The sequence below is a fragment of the Metopolophium dirhodum genome, chromosome 1, assembly GCF_019925205.1.
Source record: "Metopolophium dirhodum isolate CAU chromosome 1, ASM1992520v1, whole genome shotgun sequence".
In the NCBI taxonomy this organism is placed as follows: domain Eukaryota; kingdom Metazoa; phylum Arthropoda; class Insecta; order Hemiptera; family Aphididae; genus Metopolophium; species Metopolophium dirhodum.
In genome coordinates this window covers 149,264,557-149,291,972 of record NC_083560.1, presented here as the reverse complement: position 1 = coordinate 149,291,972, position 27,416 = coordinate 149,264,557, and the positions used below count along the sequence as shown (strand labels likewise).

The 27,416-nt window shown below is 28.2% G+C and overlaps 1 protein-coding gene across 1 annotated transcript; it reads right to left on the bottom strand.

The window, feature by feature from the left end:
* Positions 1–207: 207 nt before the first annotated feature.
* Positions 208–26,155, bottom strand: LOC132933340 (uncharacterized). The gene is made up of 2 exons (XM_060999640.1): positions 23,549–26,155; positions 208–225 (listed from the first exon to the last, which is right to left on the bottom strand). The coding sequence occupies exons 1-2, from the start codon at positions 26,153–26,155 to the stop codon at positions 208–210; spliced, it is 2,625 nt and encodes an 874-aa protein (XP_060855623.1).
* Positions 26,156–27,416: the final 1,261 nt, after the last annotated feature.

The following is a 27,416-nucleotide window of genomic DNA, read 5'->3' as shown; positions in this document are numbered from 1 at the left end:
CCGGCCGATCGTCTCTGTTTCTTTTTTTTTTTTTTTTCCGTTTGATTTGTTTTTTTTGTTCAGTGACCGACAGGGCCACAAACGGATTTCTTGTTTGTTCATCCGCGAAATAAATTTAACCCTCACATCGCAAAACTTGTGTTTTTCTTTATTTGTTTTGTCGTGTGAAACCTCTACCTCAACATCACCGCACCCACGCGGCCTTCACTAGGCCCGCATCAACATCTAGTTAATTTATAGTGGATAAATGTATTTTCAATTGTCTGAAGTCTTAATCAACAACAATTTATGTTTTTTTTTTAATTTGAAATGATGTACCCCAACAATGAATAACGTTAATATTAACGTAATTATTGACTTCTAAATTCTAGTTTTGCGTACAACTAATCGATCCATAGGTGAGTAATGTATTTGCAATTGCCTGAAGTCTTATTCAACAACATTTCATGTGTTTTTTTTAATTTGAAATGATGTACCCCAACAATGAAAATGTTAATATCAACGTATTTATTGACTTCTAAATTCTAGTTTTCTGATCATCTAGTTTATGTATAGTGGATAAATGTATTTGCAATTGTCTGAAGTCTTATTCGTCAACAAATTATGTTTTTTTTTAATTTGAAATGATGTACCCCAACAATCAAAATGTTAATATCAACGTATTTATTGACTTCTAAATTCTAGTTTTTTGAACATCTAGTTAATTTATAGTGGATAAATGTATTTGCAATTGTCTGAAGTCTTAATCAACAACAATTTATGTTTTTTTTTAATTTGAAATGATGTACCCCAACAATGAAAATGTTAATATCAACGTATTTATTGACTTCTAAATTCTAGTTTTGCGTACAACTAATCTATCTATAGGTGACCAATGTATTTGCAATTATCTAAAGTCTTATTCGTCAACAAATTATGTTTTTTTTTAATTTGAAATGATTTACCCCAACAATGAAAATGTTAATATCAACGTATTTATTGACTTCTAAATTCTAGTTTTTTGAACATCTAGTTAATTTATAGTGGATAAATGTATTTGCAATTGTCTGAAGTCTTCTTCATCAACATATAATGTTTTTTTTTAATTTGAAATGACGTACCCCAACAATGAATAACGTTAATATTAACGTAATTATTGAGTTCTAAATTCTAGTTTTGGGTTCAACTAATCTATCTATAGGTGACTAATGTATTTGCAATTGCCTGAAGTCTTATTCAACAACAACTTATGTGTTTTTTTTAATTTGAAATGATGTACCCCAACAATGAAAATGTTAATACCAACGTATTTATTGACTTCAAAATTCTAGTTTTCTGATCATCTAGTTTATGTATAGTGGATAAATGTGTTTGCAATTGTCTGAAGTCTTATTCATCAACAAATTATGTTTTTTTTTAATTTGAAATGATGTACCCCAACAATGAAAATGTTAATATCAACGTATTTATTGACTTCAAAATTCTAGTTTTCTGATCATCTAGTTTATGTATAGTGGATAAATGTGTTTGCAATTGTCTGAAGTCTTATTCATCAACATATTATGTTTTTTTTTAATTTGAAATGACGTACCCCAACAATGAATGACGTTAATATTAACGTAATTATTGACTTCTAAATTCTAGTTTTGCGTACAACTAATCGATCTATAGGTGAGTAATGTATTTGCAATTGTCTGAAGTCTTATTCGTCAACAAATTATGTTTTTTTTTTATTTGAAATGATGTACCCCAACAATGAAAATGTTAATATCAACGTATTTATTGACTTCTAAATTCTAGTTTTTTGAACATCTAGTTAATTTATAGTGGATAAATGTATTTGCAATTGTCTGAAGTCTTAATCAACAACAATTTATGTTTTTTTTTAATTTGAAATGATATACCCCAACAATGAAAATGTTAATATCAACGTATTTATTGACTTCTAAATTCTAGATTTTTGAACATCTAGTTAATTTATAGTGGATAAATGTATTTTCAATTGTCTGAAGTCTTAATCAACAACAATTTATGTTTTTTTTTTAATTTGAAATGATGTACCCCAACAATGAATAACGTTAATATTAACGTATTTATTGACTTCTAAATTCTAGTTTTGGGTTCAACTAATCTATCTATAGGTGACCAATGTATTTGCAATTGTCTGAAGTCTTATTCGTCAACAAATTATGTTTTTTTTTAATTTGAAATGATGTACCCCAACAATGAAAATGTTAATATCAACGTATTTATTGACTTCTAAAGTCTAGTTTTTTGAACATCTAGTTAATTTATAGTGGATAAATGTATTTGCAATTGTCTGAAGTCTTAATCAACAACAATTTATGTTTTTTTTTAATTTGAAATGATGTACCCCAACAATGAAAATGTTAATATCAACGTATTTATTGACTTCTAAATTCTAGTTTTGCGTACAACTAATCTATCTATAGGTGACCAATGTATTTTCAATTATCTAAAGTCTTATTCGTCAACAAATTATGTTTTTTTTTAATTTGAAATCATATACCCCAACAATGAAAATGTTAATATCAACGTATTTATTGACTTCTAAATTCTTGTTTTTTGAACATCTAGTTAATTTATAGTGGATAAATGTATTTGCAATTGTCTAAAGTCATCTTCATCAACATATAATGTTTTTTTTTAATTTGAAATGATGTACCCCAACAATGAAAATGTTGATATCAACGTATTTATTGACTTCTAAATTCTAGTTTTTTGAACATCTAGTTAATTTATAGTGGATAAATGTATTTGCAATTGTCTGAAGTCTTCTTCATCAACATATTATGTTTTTTTTTAATTTGAAATGACGTACCCCAACAATGAATAACGTTAATATTAACGTAATTATTGACTTCCAAATTCTAGTTTTGGGTTCAACTAATCTATCTATAGGTGACTAATGTATTTGCAATTGCCTGAAGTCTTATTCAACAACAACTTATGTGTTTTTTTTAATTTGAAATGATGTACCCCAACAATGAAAATGTTAATACCAACGTATTTATTGACTTCAAAATTCTAGTTTTCTGATCATCTAGTTTATGTATAGTGGATAAATGTGTTTGCAATTGTCTGAAGTCTTATTCATCAACATATTATATTTTTTTTAATTTGAAATGATGTACCCCAACAATGAAAAAGTTAATATCAACGTATTTATTGACTTCTAAATTCTAGTTTTGCGTACAACTAATCTATCTATAGGTGACCAATGTATTTGCAATTATCTAAAGTCTTATTCGTCAACAAATTATGTTTTTTTTTAATTTGAAATGATATACCCCAACAATGAAAATGTTAATATCAACGTATTTATTGACTTCTAAATTCTAGTTTTGCGTACAACTAATCGATCTATAGGTGAGTAATGTATTTGCAATTGCCTGAAGTCTTATTCAACAACATTTCATGTGTTTTTTTTTAATTTGAAATGATGTACCCCAACAATGAAAATGTTAATATCAACGTATTTATTGACTTCTAAAGTCTAGTTTTTTGAACATCTAGTTAATTTATAGTGGATAAATGTATTTGCAATTGTCTAAAGTCATCTTCATCAACATATAATGTTTTTTTTTAATTTGAAATGACGTACCCCAACAATGAATAACGTTAATATTAACGTAATTATTGAGTTCTAAATTCTAGTTTTGGGTTCAACTAATCTATCTATAGGTGACTAATGTATTTGCAATTGCCTGAAGTCTTATTCAACAACAACTTATGTGTTTTTTTTAATTTGAAATGATGTACCCCAACAATGAAAATGTTAATACCAACGTATTTATTGACTTCAAAATTCTAGTTTTCTGATCATCTAGTTTATGTATAGTGGATAAATGTGTTTGCAATTGTCTGAAGTCTTATTCATCAACATATTATGTTTTTTTTTAATTTGAAATGACGTACCCCAACAATGAATAACGTTAATATTAACGTAATTATTGACTTCTAAATTCTAGTTTTGCGTACAACTAATCGATCTATAGGTGAGTAATGTATTTGCAATTGCCTGAAGTCTTATTCAACAACATTTCATGTGTTTTTTTTAATTTGAAATAATGTACCCCAACAATGAAAATGTTAATATCAACGTATTTATTGACTTCTAAATTCTAGTTTTCTGATCATCTAGTTTATGTATAGTGGATAAATGTGTTTGCAATTGTCTGAAGTCTTATTCATCAACATATTATGTTTTTTTTTAATTTGAAATGACGTACCCCAACAATGAATAACGTTAATATTAACGTAATTATTGAGTTCTAAATTCTAGTTTTGGGTTCAACTAATCTATCTATAGGTGACTAATGTATTTGCAATTGCCTGAAGTCTTATTCAACAACAACTTATGTGTTTTTTTTAATTTGAAATGATGTACCCCAACAATGAAAATGTTAATACCAACGTATTTATTGACTTCAAAATTCTAGTTTTCTGATCATCTAGTTTATGTATAGTGGATAAATGTGTTTGCAATTGTCTGAAGTCTTATTCATCAACAAATTATGTTTTTTTTTAATTTGAAATGATGTACCCCAACAATGAAAATGTTGATATCAACGTATTTATTGACTTCTAAATTCTTGTTTTTTGAACATCTAGTTAATTTATAGTGGATAAATGTGTTTGCAATTGTCTGAAGTCTTATTCATCAACATATTATGTTTTTTTTTAATTTGAAATGACGTACCCCAACAATGAATGACGTTAATATTAACGTAATTATTGACTTCTAAATTCTAGTTTTGCGTACAACTAATCGATCTATAGGTGAGTAATGTATTTGCAATTGTCTGAAGTCTTATTCGTCAACAAATTATGTTTTTTTTTAATTTGAAATGATGTACCCCAACAATGAAAATGTTAATATCAACGTATTTATTGACTTCTAAATTCTAGTTTTTTGAACATCTAGTTAATTTATAGTGGATAAATGTATTTGCAATTGTCTGAAGTCTTAATCAACAACAATTTATGTTTTTTTTTAATTTGAAATGATGTACCCCAACAATGAAAATGTTAATATCAACGTATTTATTGACTTCTAAATTCTAGTTTTGCGTACAACTAATCTATCTATAGGTGACCAATGTATTTGCAATTATCTAAAGTCTTATTCGTCAACAAATTATGTTTTTTTTTAATTTGAAATGATATACCCCAACAATGAAAATGTTAATATCAACGTATTTATTGACTTCTAAATTCTAGTTTTTTGAACATCTAGTTAATTTATAGTGGATAAATGTATTTGCAATTGTCTGAAGTCTTCTTCATCAACATATAATGTTTTTTTTGAATTTGAAATGATGTACCCCAACAATGAAAATGTTAATATCAACGTATTTATTGACTTCTAAATTCTAGTTTTCTGATCATCTAGTTTATGTATAGTGGATAAATGTGTTTGCAATTGTCTGAAGTCTTATTCATCAACATATTATGTTTTTTTTTAATTTGAAATGACGTACCCCAACAATGAATAACGTTAATATTAACGTAATTATTGAGTTCTAAATTCTAGTTTTGGGTTCAACTAATCTATCTATAGGTGACTAATGTATTTGCAATTGCCTGAAGTCTTATTCAACAACAACTTATGTGTTTTTTTTAATTTGAAATGATGTACCCCAACAATGAAAATGTTAATACCAACGTATTTATTGACTTCAAAATTCTAGTTTTCTGATCATCTAGTTTATGTATAGTGGATAAATGTGTTTGCAATTGTCTGAAGTCTTATTCATCAACAAATTATGTTTTTTTTTAATTTGAAATGATGTACCCCAACAATGAAAATGTTGATATCAACGTATTTATTGACTTCTAAATTCTTGTTTTTTGAACATCTAGTTAATTTATAGTGGATAAATGTGTTTGCAATTGTCTGAAGTCTTATTCATCAACATATTATGTTTTTTTTTAATTTGAAATGACGTACCCCAACAATGAATGACGTTAATATTAACGTAATTATTGACTTCTAAATTCTAGTTTTGCGTACAACTAATCGATCTATAGGTGAGTAATGTATTTGCAATTGTCTGAAGTCTTATTCGTCAACAAATTATGTTTTTTTTTAATTTGAAATGATGTACCCCAACAATGAAAATGTTAATATCAACGTATTTATTGACTTCTAAATTCTAGTTTTTTGAACATCTAGTTAATTTATAGTGGATAAATGTATTTGCAATTGTCTGAAGTCTTAATCAACAACAATTTATGTTTTTTTTTAATTTGAAATGATGTACCCCAACAATGAAAATGTTAATATCAACGTATTTATTGACTTCTAAATTCTAGTTTTGCGTACAACTAATCTATCTATAGGTGACCAATGTATTTGCAATTATCTAAAGTCTTATTCGTCAACAAATTATGTTTTTTTTTAATTTGAAATGATATACCCCAACAATGAAAATGTTAATATCAACGTATTTATTGACTTCTAAATTCTAGTTTTTTGAACATCTAGTTAATTTATAGTGGATAAATGTATTTGCAATTGTCTGAAGTCTTCTTCATCAACATATAATGTTTTTTTTTAATTTGAAATGATGTACCCCAACAATGAAAATGTTAATACCAACGTATTTATTGACTTCAAAATTCTAGTTTTCTGATCATCTAGTTTATGTATAGTGGATAAATGTGTTTGCAATTGTCTGCAGTCTTATTCATCAACATATTATGTTTTTTTTTAATTTGAAATGACGTACCCCAACAATGAATTACGTTAATATTAACGTAATTATTGAGTTCTAAATTCTAGTTTTGGGTTCAACTAATCTATCTATAGGTGACCAATGTATTTGAAATTGTCTGACGTCTTATTCGTCAACAAATTATGTTTTTTTTTAATTTGAAATGATATACCCCAACAATGAAAATGTTAATATCAACGTATTTATTAACTTCTAAATTCTAGATTTTTGAACATCTAGTTAATTTATAGTGGATAAATGTATTTTCAATTGTCTGAAGTCTTAATCAACAACAATTTATGTTTTTTTTTTAATTTGAAATGATGTACCCCAACAATGAATAACGTTAATATTAACGTAATTATTGACTTCTAAATTCTAGTTTTGCGTACAACTAATCGATCCATAGGTGAGTAATGTATTTGCAATTGCCTGAAGTCTTATTCAACAACATTTCATGTGTTTTTTTTAATTTGAAATGATATACCCCAACAATGAAAATGTTAATATCAACGTATTTATTGACTTCTAAATTCTAGTTTTCTGATCATCTAGTTTATGTATAGTGGATAAATGTGTTTGCAATTGTCTGAAGTCTTATTCATCAACAAATTATGTTTTTTTTTAATTTGAAATGATGTTCCCCAACAATGAAAATGTTGATATCAACGTATTTATTGACTTCTAAATTCTAGTTTTTTGAACATCTAGTTAATTTATAGTGGATAAATGTATTTGCAATTGTCTGAAGTCTTCTTCATCAACATATTATGTTTTTTTTTAATTTGAAATGACGTACCCCAACAATGAATAACGTTAATATTAACGTAATTATTGAGTTCTAAATTCTAGTTTTGGGTTCAACTAATCTATCTATAGGTGACTAATGTATTTGCAATTGCCTGAAGTCTTATTCAACAACAACTTATGTGTTTTTTTTAATTTGAAATGATGTACCCCAACAATGAAAATGTTAATATCAACGTATTTATTGACTTCAAAATTCTAGTTTTCTGATCATCTAGTTTATGTATAGTGGATAAATGTGTTTGCAATTGTCTGAAGTCTTATTCATCAACATATTATGTTTTTTTTTAATTTGAAATGACGTACCCCAACAATGAATGACGTTAATATTAACGTAATTATTGAGTTCTAAATTCTAGTTTTGGGTTCAACTAATCTATCTATAGGTGACTAATGTATTTGCAATTGCCTGAAGTCTTATTCAACAACAACTTATGTGTTTTTTTTAATTTGAAATGATGTACCCCAACAATGAAAATGTTAATATCAACGTATTTATTGACTTCAAAATTCTAGTTTTCTGATCATCTAGTTTATGTATAGTGGATAAATGTGTTTGCAATTGTCTGAAGTCTTATTCATCAACATATTATGTTTTTTTTTAATTTGAAATGATATACCCCAACAATGAAAATGTTAATATCAACGTATTTATTGACTTCTAAATTCTAGTTTTGCGTACAACTAATCTATCTATAGGTGACCAATGTATTTGCAATTATCTAAAGTCTTATTCGTCAACAAATTATGTTTTTTTTTAATTTGAAATGATATACCCCAACAATGAAAATGTTAATATCAACGTATTTATTGACTTCTAAATTCTAGTTTTTTGAACATCTAGTTAATTTATAGTGGATAAATGTATTTGCAATTGTCTGAAGTCTTCTTCATCAACATATAATGTTTTTTTTTAATTTGAAATGACGTACCCCAACAATGAATAACGTTAATATTAACGTAATTATTGAGTTCTAAATTCTAGTTTTGGGTTCAACTAATCTATCTATAGGTGACTAATGTATTTGCAATTGCCTGAAGTCTTATTCAACAACAACATATGTGTTTTTTTTAATTTGAAATGATGTACCCCAACAATGAAAATGTTAATACCAACGTATTTATTGACTTCAAAATTCTAGTTTTCTGATCATCTAGTTTATGTATAGTGGATAAATGTGTTTGCAATTGTCTGCAGTCTTATTCATCAACATATTATGTTTTTTTTTAATTTGAAATGACGTACCCCAACAATGAATTACGTTAATATTAACGTAATTATTGAGTTCTAAATTCTAGTTTTGGGTTCAACTAATCTATCTATAGGTGACCAATGTATCTGAAATTGTCTGACGTCTTATTCGTCAACAAATTATGTTTTTTTTTAATTTGAAATGATATACCCCAACAATGAAAATGTTAATATCAACGTATTTATTGACTTCTAAATTCTAGATTTTTGAACATCTAGTTAATTTATAGTGGATAAATGTATTTTCAATTGTCTGAAGTCTTAATCAACAACAATTTATGTTTTTTTTTTAATTTGAAATGATGTACCCCAACAATGAATAACGTTAATATTAACGTAATTATTGACTTCTAAATTCTAGTTTTGCGTACAACTAATCGATCTATAGGTGAGTAATGTATTTGCAATTGCCTGAAGTCTTATTCAACAACATTTCATGTGTTTTTTTTAATTTGAAATGATGTACCCCAACAATGAAAATGTTAATATCAACGTATTTATTGACTTCTAAATTCTAGTTTTCTGATCATCTAGTTTATGTATAGTGGATAAATGTGTTTGCAATTGTCTGAAGTCTTATTCATCAACAAATTATGTTTTTTTTTAATTTGAAATGATGTACCCCAACAATGAAAATGTTGATATCAACGTATTTATTGACTTCTAAATTCTAGTTTTTTGAACAACTAAGTAATTTATAGTGGATAAATGTATTTGCAATTGTCTGAAGTCTTATTCATCAACATATTATGTTTTTTTTTAATTTGAAATGACGTACCCCAACAATGAATGACGTTAATATTAACGTAATTATTGACTTCTAAATTCTAGTTTTGCGTACAACTAATCGATCTATAGGTGAGTAATGTATTTGCAATTGTCTGAAGTCTTATTCGTCAACAAATTATGTTTTTTTTTAATTTGAAATGATGTACCCCAACAATGAAAATGTTAATATCAACGTATTTATTGACTTCTAAATTCTAGTTTTTTGAACATCTAGTTAATTTATAGTGGATAAATGTATTTGCAATTGTCTGAAGTCTTAATCAACAACAATTTATGTTTTTTTTTAATTTGAAATGATGTACCCCAACAATGAAAATGTTAATATCAACGTATTTATTGACTTCTAAAGTCTAGTTTTTTGAACATCTAGTTAATTTATAGTGGATAAATGTATTTGCAATTGTCTGAAGTCTTAATCAACAACAATTTATGTTTTTTTTTAATTTGAAATGATGTACCCCAACAATGAAAATGTTAATATCAACGTATTTATTGACTTCTAAATTCTAGTTTTGCGTACAACTAATCTATCTATAGGTGACCAATGTATTTGCAATTATCTAAAGTCTTATTCGTCAACAAATTATGTTTTTTTTTAATTTGAAATGATATACCCCAACAATGAAAATGTTAATATCAACGTATTTATTGACTTCTAAATTTTTGTTTTTTGAACATCTAGTTAATTTATAGTGGATAAATGTATTTGCAATTGTCTAAAGTCATCTTCATCAACATATAATGTTTTTTTTTAATTTGAAATGACGTACCCCAACAATGAATAACGTTAATATTAACGTAATTATTGAGTTCTAAATTCTAGTTTTGGGTTCAACTAATCTATCTATAGGTGACTAATGTATTTGCAATTGCCTGAAGTCTTATTCAACAACATTTCATGTGTTTTTTTTAATTTGAAATGATGTACCCCAACAATGAAAATGTTAATATCAACGTATTTATTGACTTCTAAATTCTAGTTTTCTGATCATCTAGTTTATGTATAGTGGATAAATGTGTTTGCAATTGTCTGAAGTCTTATTCATCAACAAATTATGTTTTTTTTTAATTTGAAATGATGTACCCCAACAATGAAAATGTTGATATCAACGTATTTATTGACTTCTAAATTCTAGTTTTTTGAACAACTAAGTAATTTATAGTGGATAAATGTATTTGCAATTGTCTGAAGTCTTCTTCATCAACAAATTATGTTTTTTTTTAATTTGAAATGACGTACCCCAACAATGAATAACGTTAATATTAACGTAATTATTGAGTTCTAAATTCTAGTTTTGGGTTCAACTAATCTATCTATAGGTGACTAATGTATTTGCAATTGCCTGAAGTCTTATTCAACAACAACTTATGTGTTTTTTTTAATTTGAAATGATGTACCCCAACAATGAAAATGTTAATATCAACGTATTTATTGACTTCAAAATTCTAGTTTTCTGATCATCTAGTTTATGTATAGTGGATAAATGTGTTTGCAATTGTCTGAAGTCTTATTCATCAACATATTATGTTTTTTTTTAATTTGAAATGACGTACCCCAACAATGAATGACGTTAATATTAACGTAATTATTGACTTCTAAATTCTAGTTTTGCGTACAACTAATCGATCTATAGGTGAGTAATGTATTTGCAATTGTCTGAAGTCTTATTCGTCAACAAATTATGTTTTTTTTTAATTTGAAATGATGTACCCCAACAATGAAAATGTTAATATCAACGTATTTATTGACTTCAAAATTCTAGTTTTCTGATCATCTAGTTTATGTATAGTGGATAAATGTGTTTGCAATTGTCTGAAGTCTTATTCATCAACATATTATGTTTTTTTTTAATTTGAAATGACGTACCCCAACAATGAATGACGTTAATATTAACGTAATTATTGACTTCTAAATTCTAGTTTTGCGTATAACTAATCGATCTATAGGTGAGTAATGTATTTGCAATTGTCTGAAGTCTTATTCGTCAACAAATTATGTTTTTTTTTAATTTGAAATGATGTACCCCAACAATGAAAATGTTAATATCAACGTATTTATTGACTTCTAAATTCTAGTTTTTTGAACATCTAGTTAATTTATAGTGGATAAATGTATTTGCAATTGTCTGAAGTCTTAATCAACAACAATTTATGTTTTTTTTTAATTTGAAATGATGTACCCCAACAATGAAAATGTTAATATCAACGTATTTATTGACTTCTAAATTCTAGTTTTGCGTACAACTAATCTATCTATAGGTGACCAATGTATTTGCAATTATCTAAAGTCTTATTCGTCAACAAATTATGTTTTTTTTTAATTTGAAATGATATACCCCAACAATGAAAATGTTAATATCAACGTATTTATTGACTTCTAAATTCTAGTTTTTTGAACATCTAGTTAATTTATAGTGGATAAATGTATTTGCAATTGTCTGAAGTCTTCTTCATCAACATATAATGTTTTTTTTTAATTTGAAATGACGTACCCCAACAATGAATAACGTTAATATTAACGTAATTATTGAGTTCTAAATTCTAGTTTTGGGTTCAACTAATCTATCTATAGGTGACTAATGTATTTGCAATTGCCTGAAGTCTTATTCAACAACATTTCATGTGTTTTTTTTAATTTGAAATGATGTACCCCAACAATGAAAATGTTAATATCAACGTATTTATTGACTTCTAAATTCTAGTTTTCTGATCATCTAGTTTATGTATAGTGGATAAATGTGTTTGCAATTGTCTGAAGTCTTATTCATCAACAAATTATGTTTTTTTTTAATTTGAAATGATGTACCCCAACAATGAAAATGTTGATATCAACGTATTTATTGACTTCTAAATTCTAGTTTTTTGAACAACTAAGTAATTTATAGTGGATAAATGTATTTGCAATTGTCTGAAGTCTTAATCAACAACAATTTATGTTTTTTTTTAATTTGAAATGATGTACCCCAACAATGAAAATGTTAATATCAACGTATTTATTGACTTCTAAATTCTAGTTTTGCGTACAACTAATCTATCTATAGGTGACCAATGTATTTGCAATTATCTTAAGTCTTATTCGTCAACAAATTATGTTTTTTTTTAATTTGAAATGATATACCCCAACAATGAAAATGTTAATATCAACGTATTTATTGACTTCTAAATTTTTGTTTTTTGAACATCTAGTTAATTTATAGTGGATAAATGTATTTGCAATTGTCTAAAGTCATCTTCATCAACATATAATGTTTTTTTTTAATTTGAAATGACGTACCCCAACAATGAATAACGTTAATATTAACGTAATTATTGAGTTCTAAATTCTAGTTTTGGGTTCAACTAATCTATCTATAGGTGACTAATGTATTTGCAATTGCCTGAAGTCTTATTCAACAACATTCCATGTGTTTTTTTTAATTTGAAATGATGTACCCCAACAATGAAAATGTTAATATCAACGTATTTATTGACTTCTAAATTCTAGTTTTCTGATCATCTAGTTTATGTATAGTGGATAAATGTGTTTGCAATTGTCTGAAGTCTTATTCATCAACAAATTATGTTTTTTTTTAATTTGAAATGATGTACCCCAACAATGAAAATGTTGATATCAACGTATTTATTGACTTCTAAATTCTAGTTTTTTGAACAACTAAGTAATTTATAGTGGATAAATGTATTTGCAATTGTCTGAAGTCTTCTTCATCAACAAATTATGTTTTTTTTTAATTTGAAATGACGTACCCCAACAATGAATAACGTTAATATTAACGTAATTATTGAGTTCTAAATTCTAGTTTTGGGTTCAACTAATCTATCTATAGGTGACTAATGTATTTGCAATTGCCTGAAGTCTTATTCAACAACAACTTATGTGTTTTTTTTAATTTGAAATGATGTACCCCAACAATGAAAATGTTAATATCAACGTATTTATTGACTTCAAAATTCTAGTTTTCTGATCATCTAGTTTATGTATAGTGGATAAATGTGTTTGCAATTGTCTGAAGTCTTATTCATCGACATATTATGTTTTTTTTTAATTTGAAATGACGTACCCCAACAATGAATGACGTTAATATTAACGTAATTATTGACTTCTAAATTCTAGTTTTGCGTACAACTAATCGATCTATAGGTGAGTAATGTATTTGCAATTGTCTGAAGTCTTATTCGTCAACAAATTATGTTTTTTTTTAATTTGAAATGATGTACCCCAACAATGAAAATGTTAATATCAACGTATTTATTGACTTCAAAATTCTAGTTTTCTGATCATCTAGTTTATGTATAGTGGATAAATGTGTTTGCAATTGTCTGAAGTCTTATACATCAACATATTATGTTTTTTTTTAATTTGAAATGACGTACCCCAACAATGAATGACGTTAATATTAACGTAATTATTGACTTCTAAATTCTAGTTTTGCGTATAACTAATCGATCTATAGGTGAGTAATGTATTTGCAATTGTCTGAAGTCTTATTCGTCAACAAATTATGTTTTTTTTTAATTTGAAATGATGTACCCCAACAATGAAAATGTTAATATCAACGTATTTATTGACTTCTAAATTCTAGTTTTTTGAACATCTAGTTAATTTATAGTGGATAAATGTATTTGCAATTGTCTGAAGTCTTAATCAACAACAATTTATGTTTTTTTTTAATTTGAAATGATGTACCCCAACAATGAAAATGTTAATATCAACGTATTTATTGACTTCTAAATTCTAGTTTTGCGTACAACTAATCTATCTATAGGTGACCAATGTATTTGCAATTATCTAAAGTCTTATTCGTCAACAAATTATGTTTTTTTTTAATTTGAAATGATATACCCCAACAATGAAAATGTTAATATCAACGTATTTATTGACTTCTAAATTCTAGTTTTTTGAACATCTAGTTAATTTATAGTGGATAAATGTATTTGCAATTGTCTGAAGTCTTCTTCATCAACATATAATGTTTTTTTTTAATTTGAAATGACGTACCCCAACAATGAATAACGTTAATATTAACGTAATTATTGAGTTCTAAATTCTAGTTTTGGGTTCAACTAATCTATCTATAGGTGACTAATGTATTTGCAATTGCCTGAAGTCTTATTCAACAACAACATATGTGTTTTTTTTAATTTGAAATGATGTACCCCAACAATGAAAATGTTAATACCAACGTATTTATTGACTTCAAAATTATAGTTTTCTGATCATCTAGTTTATGTATAGTGGATAAATGTGTTTGCAATTGTCTGCAGTCTTATTCATCAACATATTATGTTTTTTTTTAATTTGAAATGACGTACCCCAACAATGAATTACGTTAATATTAACGTAATTATTGAGTTCTAAATTCTAGTTTTGGGTTCAACTAATCTATCTATAGGTGACCAATGTATCTGAAATTGTCTGACGTCTTATTCGTCAACAAATTATGTTTTTTTTTAATTTGAAATGATATACCCCAACAATGAAAATGTTAATATCAACGTATTTATTGACTTCTAAATTCTAGATTTTTGAACATCTAGTTAATTTATAGTGGATAAATGTATTTTCAATTGTCTGAAGTCTTAATCAACAACAATTTATGTTTTTTTTTTAATTTGAAATGATGTACCCCAACAATGAATAACGTTAATATTAACGTAATTATTGACTTCTAAATTCTAGTTTTGCGTACAACTAATCGATCTATAGGTGAGTAATGTATTTGCAATTGCCTGAAGTCTTATTCAACAACATTTCATGTGTTTTTTTTAATTTGAAATGATGTACCCCAACAATGAAAATGTTAATATCAACGTATTTATTGACTTCTAAATTCTAGTTTTCTGATCATCTAGTTTATGTATAGTGGATAAATGTGTTTGCAATTGTCTGAAGTCTTATTCATCAACAAATTATGTTTTTTTTTAATTTGAAATGATGTACCCCAACAATGAAAATGTTGATATCAACGTATTTATTGACTTCTAAATTCTAGTTTTTTGAACAACTAAGTAATTTATAGTGGATAAATGTATTTGCAATTGTCTGAAGTCTTCTTCATCAACAAATTATGTTTTTTTTTAATTTGAAATGACGTACCCCAACAATGAATAACGTTAATATTAACGTAATTATTGAGTTCTAAATTCTAGTTTTGGGTTCAACTAATCTATCTATAGGTGACTAATGTATTTGCAATTGCCTGAAGTCTTATTCAACAACAACTTATGTGTTTTTTTTAATTTGAAATGATGTACCCCAACAATGAAAATGTTAATATCAACGTATTTATTGACTTCAAAATTCTAGTTTTCTGATCATCTAGTTTATGTATAGTGGATAAATGTGTTTGCAATTGTCTGAAGTCTTATTCATCGACATATTATGTTTTTTTTTAATTTGAAATGACGTACCCCAACAATGAATGACGTTAATATTAACGTAATTATTGACTTCTAAATTCTAGTTTTGCGTACAACTAATCGATCTATAGGTGAGTAATGTATTTGCAATTGTCTGAAGTCTTATTCGTCAACAAATTATGTTTTTTTTTAATTTGAAATGATGTACCCCAACAATGAAAATGTTAATATCAACGTATTTATTGACTTCAAAATTCTAGTTTTCTGATCATCTAGTTTATGTATAGTGGATAAATGTGTTTGCAATTGTCTGAAGTCTTATACATCAACATATTATGTTTTTTTTTAATTTGAAATGACGTACCCCAACAATGAATGACGTTAATATTAACGTAATTATTGACTTCTAAATTCTAGTTTTGCGTATAACTAATCGATCTATAGGTGAGTAATGTATTTGCAATTGTCTGAAGTCTTATTCGTCAACAAATTATGTTTTTTTTTAATTTGAAATGATGTACCCCAACAATGAAAATGTTAATATCAACGTATTTATTGACTTCTAAATTCTAGTTTTTTGAACATCTAGTTAATTTATAGTGGATAAATGTATTTGCAATTGTCTGAAGTCTTAATCAACAACAATTTATGTTTTTTTTTAATTTGAAATGATGTACCCCAACAATGAAAATGTTAATATCAACGTATTTATTGACTTCTAAATTCTAGTTTTGCGTACAACTAATCTATCTATAGGTGACCAATGTATTTGCAATTATCTAAAGTCTTATTCGTCAACAAATTATGTTTTTTTTTAATTTGAAATGATATACCCCAACAATGAAAATGTTAATATCAACGTATTTATTGACTTCTAAATTCTAGTTTTTTGAACATCTAGTTAATTTATAGTGGATAAATGTATTTGCAATTGTCTGAAGTCTTCTTCATCAACATATAATGTTTTTTTTTAATTTGAAATGACGTACCCCAACAATGAATAACGTTAATATTAACGTAATTATTGAGTTCTAAATTCTAGTTTTGGGTTCAACTAATCTATCTATAGGTGACTAATGTATTTGCAATTGCCTGAAGTCTTATTCAACAACAACATATGTGTTTTTTTTAATTTGAAATGATGTACCCCAACAATGAAAATGTTAATACCAACGTATTTATTGACTTCAAAATTATAGTTTTCTGATCATCTAGTTTATGTATAGTGGATAAATGTGTTTGCAATTGTCTGCAGTCTTATTCATCAACATATTATGTTTTTTTTTAATTTGAAATGACGTACCCCAACAATGAATTACGTTAATATTAACGTAATTATTGAGTTCTAAATTCTAGTTTTGGGTTCAACTAATCTATCTATAGGTGACCAATGTATCTGAAATTGTCTGACGTCTTATTCGTCAACAAATTATGTTTTTTTTTAATTTGAAATGATATACCCCAACAATGAAAATGTTAATATCAACGTATTTATTGACTTCTAAATTCTAGATTTTTGAACATCTAGTTAATTTATAGTGGATAAATGTATTTTCAATTGTCTGAAGTCTTAATCAACAACAATTTATGTTTTTTTTTTAATTTGAAATGATGTACCCCAACAATGAATAACGTTAATATTAACGTAATTATTGACTTCTAAATTCTAGTTTTGCGTACAACTAATCGATCTATAGGTGAGTAATGTATTTGCAATTGCCTGAAGTCTTATTCAACAACATTTCATGTGTTTTTTTTAATTTGAAATGATGTACCCCAACAATGAAAATGTTAATATCAACGTATTTATTGACTTCTAAATTCTAGTTTTCTGATCATCTAGTTTATGTATAGTGGATAAATGTGTTTGCAATTGTCTGAAGTCTTATTCATCAACAAATTATGTTTTTTTTTAATTTGAAATGATGTACCCCAACAATGAAAATGTTGATATCAACGTATTTATTGACTTCTAAATTCTAGTTTTTTGAACAACTAAGTAATTTATAGTGGATAAATGTATTTGCAATTGTCTGAAGTCTTCTTCATCAACAAATTATGTTTTTTTTTAATTTGAAATGACGTACCCCAACAATGAATAACGTTAATATTAACGTAATTATTGAGTTCTAAATTCTAGTTTTGGGTTCAACTAATCTATCTATAGGTGACTAATGTATTTGCAATTGCCTGAAGTCTTATTCAACAACAACTTATGTGTTTTTTTTAATTTGAAATGATGTACCCCAACAATGAAAATGTTAATATCAACGTATTTATTGACTTCAAAATTCTAGTTTTCTGATCATCTAGTTTATGTATAGTGGATAAATGTGTTTGCAATTGTCTGAAGTCTTATTCATCAACATATTATGTTTTTTTTTAATTTGAAATGACGTACCCCAACAATGAATGACGTTAATATTAACGTAATTATTGACTTCTAAATTCTAGTTTTGCGTACAACTAATCGATCTATAGGTGAGTAATGTATTTGCAATTGTCTGAAGTCTTATTCGTCAACAAATTATGTTTTTTTTTAATTTGAAATGATGTACCCCAACAATGAAAATGTTAATATCAACGTATTTATTGACTTCTAAATTCTAGTTTTTTGAACATCTAGTTAATTTATAGTGGATAAATGTATTTGCAATTGTCTGAAGTCTTAATCAACAACAATTTATGTTTTTTTTTAATTTGAAATGATGTACCCCAACAATGAAAATGTTAATATCAACGTATTTATTGACTTCTAAATTCTAGTTTTGGGTTCAACTAATCTATCTATAGGTGACCAATGTATTTGCAATTGTCTGAAGTCTTATTCGTCAACAAATTATGTTTTTTTTTAATTTGAAATGATGTACCCCAACAATGAAAATGTTAATATCAACGTATTTATTGACTTCTAAAGTCTAGTTTTTTGAACATCTAGTTAATTTATAGTGGATAAATGTATTTGCAATTGTCTGAAGTCTTAATCAACAACAATTTATGTTTTTTTTTAATTTGAAATGATGTACCCCAACAATGAAAATGTTAATATCAACGTATTTATTGACTTCTAAATTCTAGTTTTGCGTACAACTAATCTATCTATAGGTGACCAATGTATTTGCAATTATCTAAAGTCTTATTCGTCAACAAATTATGTTTTTTTTTAATTTGAAATGATATACCCCAACAATGAAAATGTTAATATCAACGTATTTATTGACTTCTAAATTTTTGTTTTTTGAACATCTAGTTAATTTATAGTGGATAAATGTATTTGCAATTGTCTAAAGTCATCTTCATCAACATATAATGTTTTTTTTTAATTTGAAATGACGTACCCCAACAATGAATAACGTTAATATTAACGTAATTATTGAGTTCTAAATTCTAGTTTTGGGTTCAACTAATCTATCTATAGGTGACTAATGTATTTGCAATTGCCTGAAGTCTTATTCAACAACAACTTATGTGTTTTTTTTAATTTGAAATGATGTACCCCAACAATGAAAATGTTAATATCAACGTATTTATTGACTTCAAAATTCTAGTTTTTTGATGATCTAGTTTATGTATAGTGGATAAATGTGTTTGCAATTGTCTGAAGTCTTATTCATCAACATATTATGTTTTTTTTTAATTTGAAATGACGTACCCCAATAATGAATGACGTTAATATTAACGTAATTATTGACTTCTAAATTCTAGTTTTGCGTACAACTAATCGATCTATAGGTGAGTAATGTATTTGCAATTGTCTGAAGTCTTATTCGTCAACAAATTATGTTTTTTTTTAATTTGAAATGATGTACCCCAACAATGAAAATGTTAATATCAACGTATTTATTGACTTCTAAATTCTAGTTTTTTGAACATCTAGTTAATTTATAGTGGATAAATGTATTTGCAATTGTCTGAAGTCTTAATCAACAACAATTTATGTTTTTTTTTAATTTGAAATGATGTACCCCAACAATGAAAATGTTAATATCAACGTATTTATTGACTTCTAAATTCTAGTTTTGGGTTCAACTAATCTATCTATAGGTGACCAATGTATTTGCAATTGTCTGAAGTCTTATTCGTCAACAAATTATGTTTTTTTTTAATTTGAAATGATGTACCCCAACAATGAAAATGTTAATATCAACGTATTTATTGACTTCTAAAGTCTAGTTTTTTGAACATCTAGTTAATTTATAGTGGATAAATGTATTTGCAATTGTCTGAAGTCTTAATCAACAACAATTTATGTTTTTTTTTAATTTGAAATGATGTACCCCAACAATGAAAATGTTAATATCAACGTATTTATTGACTTCTAAATTCTAGTTTGCGTACAACTAATCTATCTATAGGTGACCAATGTATTTGCAATTATCTAAAGTCTTATTCGTCAACAAATTATGTTTTTTTTTAATTTGAAATGATATACCCCAACAATGAAAATGTTAATATCAACGTATTTATTGACTTCTAAATTTTTGTTTTTTGAACATCTAGTTAATTTATAGTGGATAAATGTATTTGCAATTGTCTAAAGTCATCTTCATCAACATATAATGTTTTTTTTTAATTTGAAATGACGTACCCCAACAATGAATAACGTTAATATTAACGTAATTATTGAGTTCTAAATTCTAGTTTTGGGTTCAACTAATCTATCTATAGGTGACTAATGTATTTGCAATTGCCTGAAGTCTTATTCAACAACAACTTATGTGTTTTTTTTAATTTGAAATGATGTACCCCAACAATGAAAATGTTAATACCAACGTATTTATTGACTTCAAAATTCTAGTTTTCTGATCATCTAGTTTATGTATAGTGGATAAATGTGTTTGCAATTGTCTGAAGTCTTATTCATCAACATATTATGTTTTTTTTTAATTTGAAATGACGTACCCCAACAATGAATAACGTTAATATTAACGTAATTATTGACTTCTAAATTCTAGTTTTGCGTACAACTAATCGATCTATAGGTGAGTAATGTATTTGCAATTGCCTGAAGTCTTATTCAACAACATTTCATGTGTTTTTTTTAATTTGAAATGATGTACCCCAACAATGAAAATGTTAATATCAACGTATTTATTGACTTCTAAATTCTAGTTTTCTGATCATCTAGTTTATGTATAGTGGATAAATGTGTTTGCAATTGTCTGAAGTCTTATTCATCAACATATTATGTTTTTTTTTAATTTGAAATGACGTACCCCAACAATGAATAACGTTAATATTAACGTAATTATTGAGTTCTAAATTCTAGTTTTGGGTTCAACTAATCTATCTATAGGTGACTAATGTATTTGCAATTGCCTGAAGTCTTATTCAACAACAACTTATGTGTTTTTTTTAATTTGAAATGATGTACCCCAACAATGAAAATGTTAATACCAACGTATTTATTGACTTCGAAATTCTAGTTTTCTGATCATCTAGTTTATGTATAGTGGATAAATGTGTTTGCAATTGTCTGAAGTCTTATTCATCAACAAATTATGTTTTTTTTTAATTTGAAATGATGTACCCCAACAATGAAAATGTTGATATCAACGTATTTATTGACTTCTAAATTCTAGTTTTTTGAACATCTAGTTAATTTATAGTGGATAAATGTATTTGCAATTGTCTGAAGTCTTCTTCATCAACATATTATGTTTTTTTTTAATTTGAAATGACGTACCCCAACAATGAATAACGTTAATATTAACGTAATTATTGAGTTCTAAATTCTAGTTTTGGGTTCAACTAATCTATCTATAGGTGACTAATGTATTTGCAATTGCCTGAAGTCTTATTCAACAACAACTTATGTGTTTTTTTTAATTTGAAATGATGTACCCCAACAATGAAAATGTTAATATCAACGTATTTATTGACTTCAAAATTCTAGTTTTCTGATCATCTAGTTTATGTATAGTGGATAAATGTGTTTGCAATTGTCTGAAGTCTTATTCATCAACATATTATGTTTTTTTTTAATTTGAAATGACGTACCCCAATAATGAATGACGTTAATATTAACGTAATTATTGACTTCTAAATTCTAGTTTTGCGTACAACTAATCGATCTATAGGTGAGTAATGTATTTGCAATTGTCTGAAGTCTTATTCGTCAACAAATTATGTTTTTTTTTAATTTGAAATGATGTACCCCAACAATGAAAATGTTAATATCAACGTATTTATTGACTTCTAAATTCTAGTTTTTTGAACATCTAGTTAATTTATAGTGGATAAATGTATTTGCAATTGTCTGAAGTCTTAATCAACAACAATTTATGTTTTTTTTTAATTTGAAATGATGTACCCCAACAATGAAAATGTTAATATCAACGTATTTATTGACTTCTAAATTCTAGTTTTGGGTTCAACTAATCTATCTATAGGTGACCAATGTATTTGCAATTGTCTGAAGTCTTATTCGTCAACAAATTATGTTTTTTTTTAATTTGAAATGATGTACCCCAACAATGAAAATGTTAATATCAACGTATTTATTGACTTCTAAAGTCTAGTTTTTTGAACATCTAGTTAATTTATAGTGGATAAATGTATTTGCAATTGTCTGAAGTCTTAATCAACAACAATTTATGTTTTTTTTTAATTTGAAATGATGTACCCCAACAATGAAAATGTTAATATCAACGTATTTATTGACTTCTAAATTCTAGTTTGCGTACAACTAATCTATCTATAGGTGACCAATGTATTTGCAATTATCTAAAGTCTTATTCGTCAACAAATTATGTTTTTTTTTAATTTGAAATGATATACCCCAACAATGAAAATGTTAATATCAACGTATTTATTGACTTCTAAATTTTTGTTTTTTGAACATCTAGTTAATTTATAGTGGATAAATGTATTTGCAATTGTCTAAAGTCATCTTCATCAACATATAATGTTTTTTTTTAATTTGAAATGACGTACCCCAACAATGAATAACGTTAATATTAACGTAATTATTGAGTTCTAAATTCTAGTTTTGGGTTCAACTAATCTATCTATAGGTGACTAATGTATTTGCAATTGCCTGAAGTCTTATTCAACAACAACTTATGTGTTTTTTTTAATTTGAAATGATGTACCCCAACAATGAAAATGTTAATACCAACGTATTTATTGACTTCAAAATTCTAGTTTTCTGATCATCTAGTTTATGTATAGTGGATAAATGTGTTTGCAATTGTCTGAAGTCTTATTCATCAACATATTATGTTTTTTTTTAATTTGAAATGACGTACCCCAACAATGAATAACGTTAATATTAACGTAATTATTGACTTCTAAATTCTAGTTTTGCGTACAACTAATCGATCTATAGGTGAGTAATGTATTTGCAATTGCCTGAAGTCTTATTCAACAACATTTCATGTGTTTTTTTTAATTTGAAATGATGTACCCCAACAATGAAAATGTTAATATCAACGTATTTATTGACTTCTAAATTCTAGTTTTCTGATCATCTAGTTTATGTATAGTGGATAAATGTGTTTGCAATTGTCTGAAGTCTTATTCATCAACATATTATGTTTTTTTTTAATTTGAAATGACGTACCCCAACAATGAATAACGTTAATATTAACGTTAGGTTAGGTATGTAGAAATCTGTTCGTACTGCCTTAGCTGCATTGGGAAACTGACTGTTGAATTCTTCTGATAGGACTGACAGACATTTTGTGGTCATGAATGAAGCAGAAGTTGTACCGTATGCAACTCTTCCCAGTCTATAAGTCCGTAACGCTTCACTAGGGTTTGACCTCCAGACGATACGCTGCAAGTTTCGGTCTTCTTCTGCAACCTCTACCTGTCGAAACATTTTTTCTACGTCCGCAGTGATAACGAACTGATGACTTCTAAACCGACATAAGATCGAAAACAATTCTTCTTGGATACTCGGGCCACACATTAGGACATCGTTTAAAGATAGTCCTGATGAGCTCTTAGCTGATGCGTCGAAAACTACTCGTACCTTTGTAGTTAGACTGGCCGTTTTGACCACTGCGTGGTGTGGTAAGTAAAATTGCCTTGATGTTGGAATTTCGTTTTCAATTACTTCCTCCATGTGACCCATTTCTAAATATTGTGTCATGAATTTTACATACTCGGTACGTAGTTGTTCATCTCGTGATAATCTTCTTTCAACGCTAATGAAGCGTGACATGGCCATAGATATGCTATCGCCTAGTTGGCTAACTTCTGGTTTTACAGGTAGACGGAGCACAAACCGACCATCAGCTCTCCTGGTGGCAGTTTTTTCGAAATGTCGTACCGTTTCCTGTTCTTCTACATGACGCTTATTGGCCTTGGATAACCTACCGAACAATCCTTGATCTGTTTTCATTGTTCGCCATTCGTCTTCTAATGACGCTCCAATACTCACTAAGCAATTAACGTTAAACTCTCCGGTCATAACCCAGCCTAATTTTGTGGATTGTAATGTGAGATTACCAGTTTGAAGCGGAATCCTTTCTGACTCTAACAACTCAAAAAATATTCCTGCACCCATTAACATATCGATGGTACCTGCTTGGTCGAACTGAGGGTCAGCTAACTGTGAGAGTATATTTTCTTTGATTCCCCAGCCGTCTGAGGGTCTTGTACTTGATGATAATGTGTTGACAATTGATGGTAACACGTAACATGATATGTTAGCTTGGAATGGTGATACTCGGGAACAAACCTTGATGTCTACCCTTGTAGTCGATTGTGTTCTGCTTGCACCGATTCCACTCACTGGCAATGCAACCCTTTCTCCTGATAGTTTAAGTACGTTTTGTAACCTTTTAGATATAAAATTCACTTGAGCGCCGCTGTCTAACACGGCACGACATATGAACTGCATTCCATTTGTATTTTTGACGATCACTTGTGCTGTAGCTAAAAATGCATAACGGTTCCCTGATGACCATAAGGTAGCTGATAACGCACCAGTTGCAGATGATTCTCCTTCACTTGTATTGCTAACCTTCTGGTCATCGGATACACTTTTTGAGAAATGTAGTAGAGTATTATGCTTCAACCCACACTCTCCACATGAACCGTTTGACTTGCATGTTTTCGTTGTATGATACGCGGACAAACAATTAAAACATAAATGAGTGTCTCGTATAATATTTAGACGATCATTTATACTCAAGTCCTTAAACTTGTCACACGCATATATCCTATGCAACCCGGTACAGCATGGACATTTTGTGGTCTGACCCCTTCCAGTGACTAAAAATGCCATTTTGGTAGTTTTCTCCGACTTTCTTTGTTTACTAGTTGATTGGTGTTGGCCTGTTGCCATTGGTTGACTATGAGATCGTGACTGTATTTCCGAGTTTGAATTTTCAAATGCAATACATCTTCTGGCTAAAAACCTTTCTATGTCTATGTACTTGGGTAATTGCGAGTCCTCTTGTCGAAGCTGCCACTCATGTGCCGTATTCTTGTCAAGACACCTTAGAATAATGGTAACTAGCCATGCGTCCCACTGCTCTATTGGTTGGCCTAAGGCCTTAAGCGCAGCTACATGACTTCCAATGTGTGAATGTAGTAATTGTAACGCTTCTATGGTAGCGGTATCTACACGAGGTGCATCAAGAAGCGCTCTTATGTGCGTCTGTATCACGAGGCTTCTGTTGTCATATCTCTGCTTCAGCCGTTCGGTAAACACCTCATAATTTCCGTCGACCATCGGGATTGAACTAACGATATCTAAAGCTGGACCACTCAAACAGGATCTTAAATAATATAATTTTTGTACTGACGTAAGCCCTTCATCATTGTGAACCAACGCGCGAAAAACATCATAAAAGGCCTCCCAGTTTTCAATGTCACCGTTAAATGTGGGCAAAGGTATAGGTGCCAATCTAACCCGGTTTGTATTACTTGACGATCCAAACGATGTATTTGGCCCTACCGTACTTGAAGAGCTCCGGGTGTTGATGATTTCTTGCATTTGAGATCTTGTTTCGAAGTAGTTCCTTTCAAATAATGCTCGTTCTTCTTCTTCCTTCTCTGGTTCTTCCGTAATTAACTCAATCTCACATTGAACTGCGTCAAATTTTTTATTTATATTAGGTAATTCTTCTTGACGAAACTCGAGGAGAGAGATTGACTGTTCATTGTGATCAAATTCCTTTACAAAATTACGAAGTCGTGTTAATGAGGCCTTCACCACTCCACGTTTTTTTCTTAATAAGATCATCTGTTTCTCATTATCCTCATCGAGAACCATAATGACAATAATGCGATCTTGATCCGATAAACTTACGAATTTACGACGAATTAATAAGGAACGAATATACAGTAATATATCGCGAATCTCAATTAATTAAGCGAATCAAGATATATGTAACAGTAATTGATAACTCTAAAACGATATTGATTTGCATTAGTAATTTAATCGCGTACGAAACGTTATAAATCGGCAATTATAATTATGACATATATAACGACGATAATACTTGTTACGCGTGACTCTTAGATAATATGATAATCACGTCGAGGTCACCAAAATGATCGCGCCGGGAACGATACAATTATAGCTCGTGCGCCCGGTACAGCAATACTTGTACGCAACGTTCACACACCGATCGACTTGTGTTTGTGTGTATATATGTTATAGCGACTCAAAGGAAGTGGACGGGTTCGCCGTGCAAGACCAGAGAGTGCTAGAGTGTGGTGGGTGTGTGAGTGTGTAGATGTGATAGTGTGTAAGCTTATAAAATAATGACAGAAAGGTAACTCTATTTAATAATGGATAACACGGTTGCTGGTAAAAATGGTTGTTGTATTGTACACAAAATAAATAATTATTTGTGGACACAAGGAATATATAAAAAAAAATCACAGCAACATAAAGGTATAAATATGACTAATAATATTGTGGCCCTTCTGGCCCAACAGGATATAATAATAAATAATAAATAATAACTCACAATTTGGACGGTGCACGGCTGGCCAGCTGCTACCCTTGCCTGTATAATAGTTTTATAATAGACACACAACAATAATAATATAAATTCACTGGCTATTCAAGCCAGACAATAATTTAAATAGCAATAACTAAGTACAGTTATAATATGATACTGTTTAAAATAACCCGACGATTAGCGTTGCGGTATATGCCAACAAAATAATAAAATATGCAAACGGCTATTAGAGCCGATGCTAACTATATAATATTTGTGGCGATTCGCGCCTATATAAACAATGAATTATTACAATAATAATAACAGACACTGACGGCGATTCGCGCCTACAAAAAGTATAATAATATTTGTGGCGATTCGCGCCTATAATACACAATGCATTATTACAATAATAATAAAAAGACACTGGCGGCGATTCGCGCCTACAAAGAGTATAATAATATTGTTGGCTATTCGAGCCAAAAATGTATCTAATAAAATGCCGGCGATTAGCGTAATTTCGGCGTTGGCGTAACGGGATAGACTGACTATTCCGGCGGCCGTGTTAAAGCTTCCACACAGCGA

Coding starts and splice junctions, on each gene's coding strand:
- LOC132933340 (XM_060999640.1), bottom strand. CDS start 26,155: ATGGTTCTCGATGAGGATAATGAGAAACAGATGATCTTATTAAGAAAA.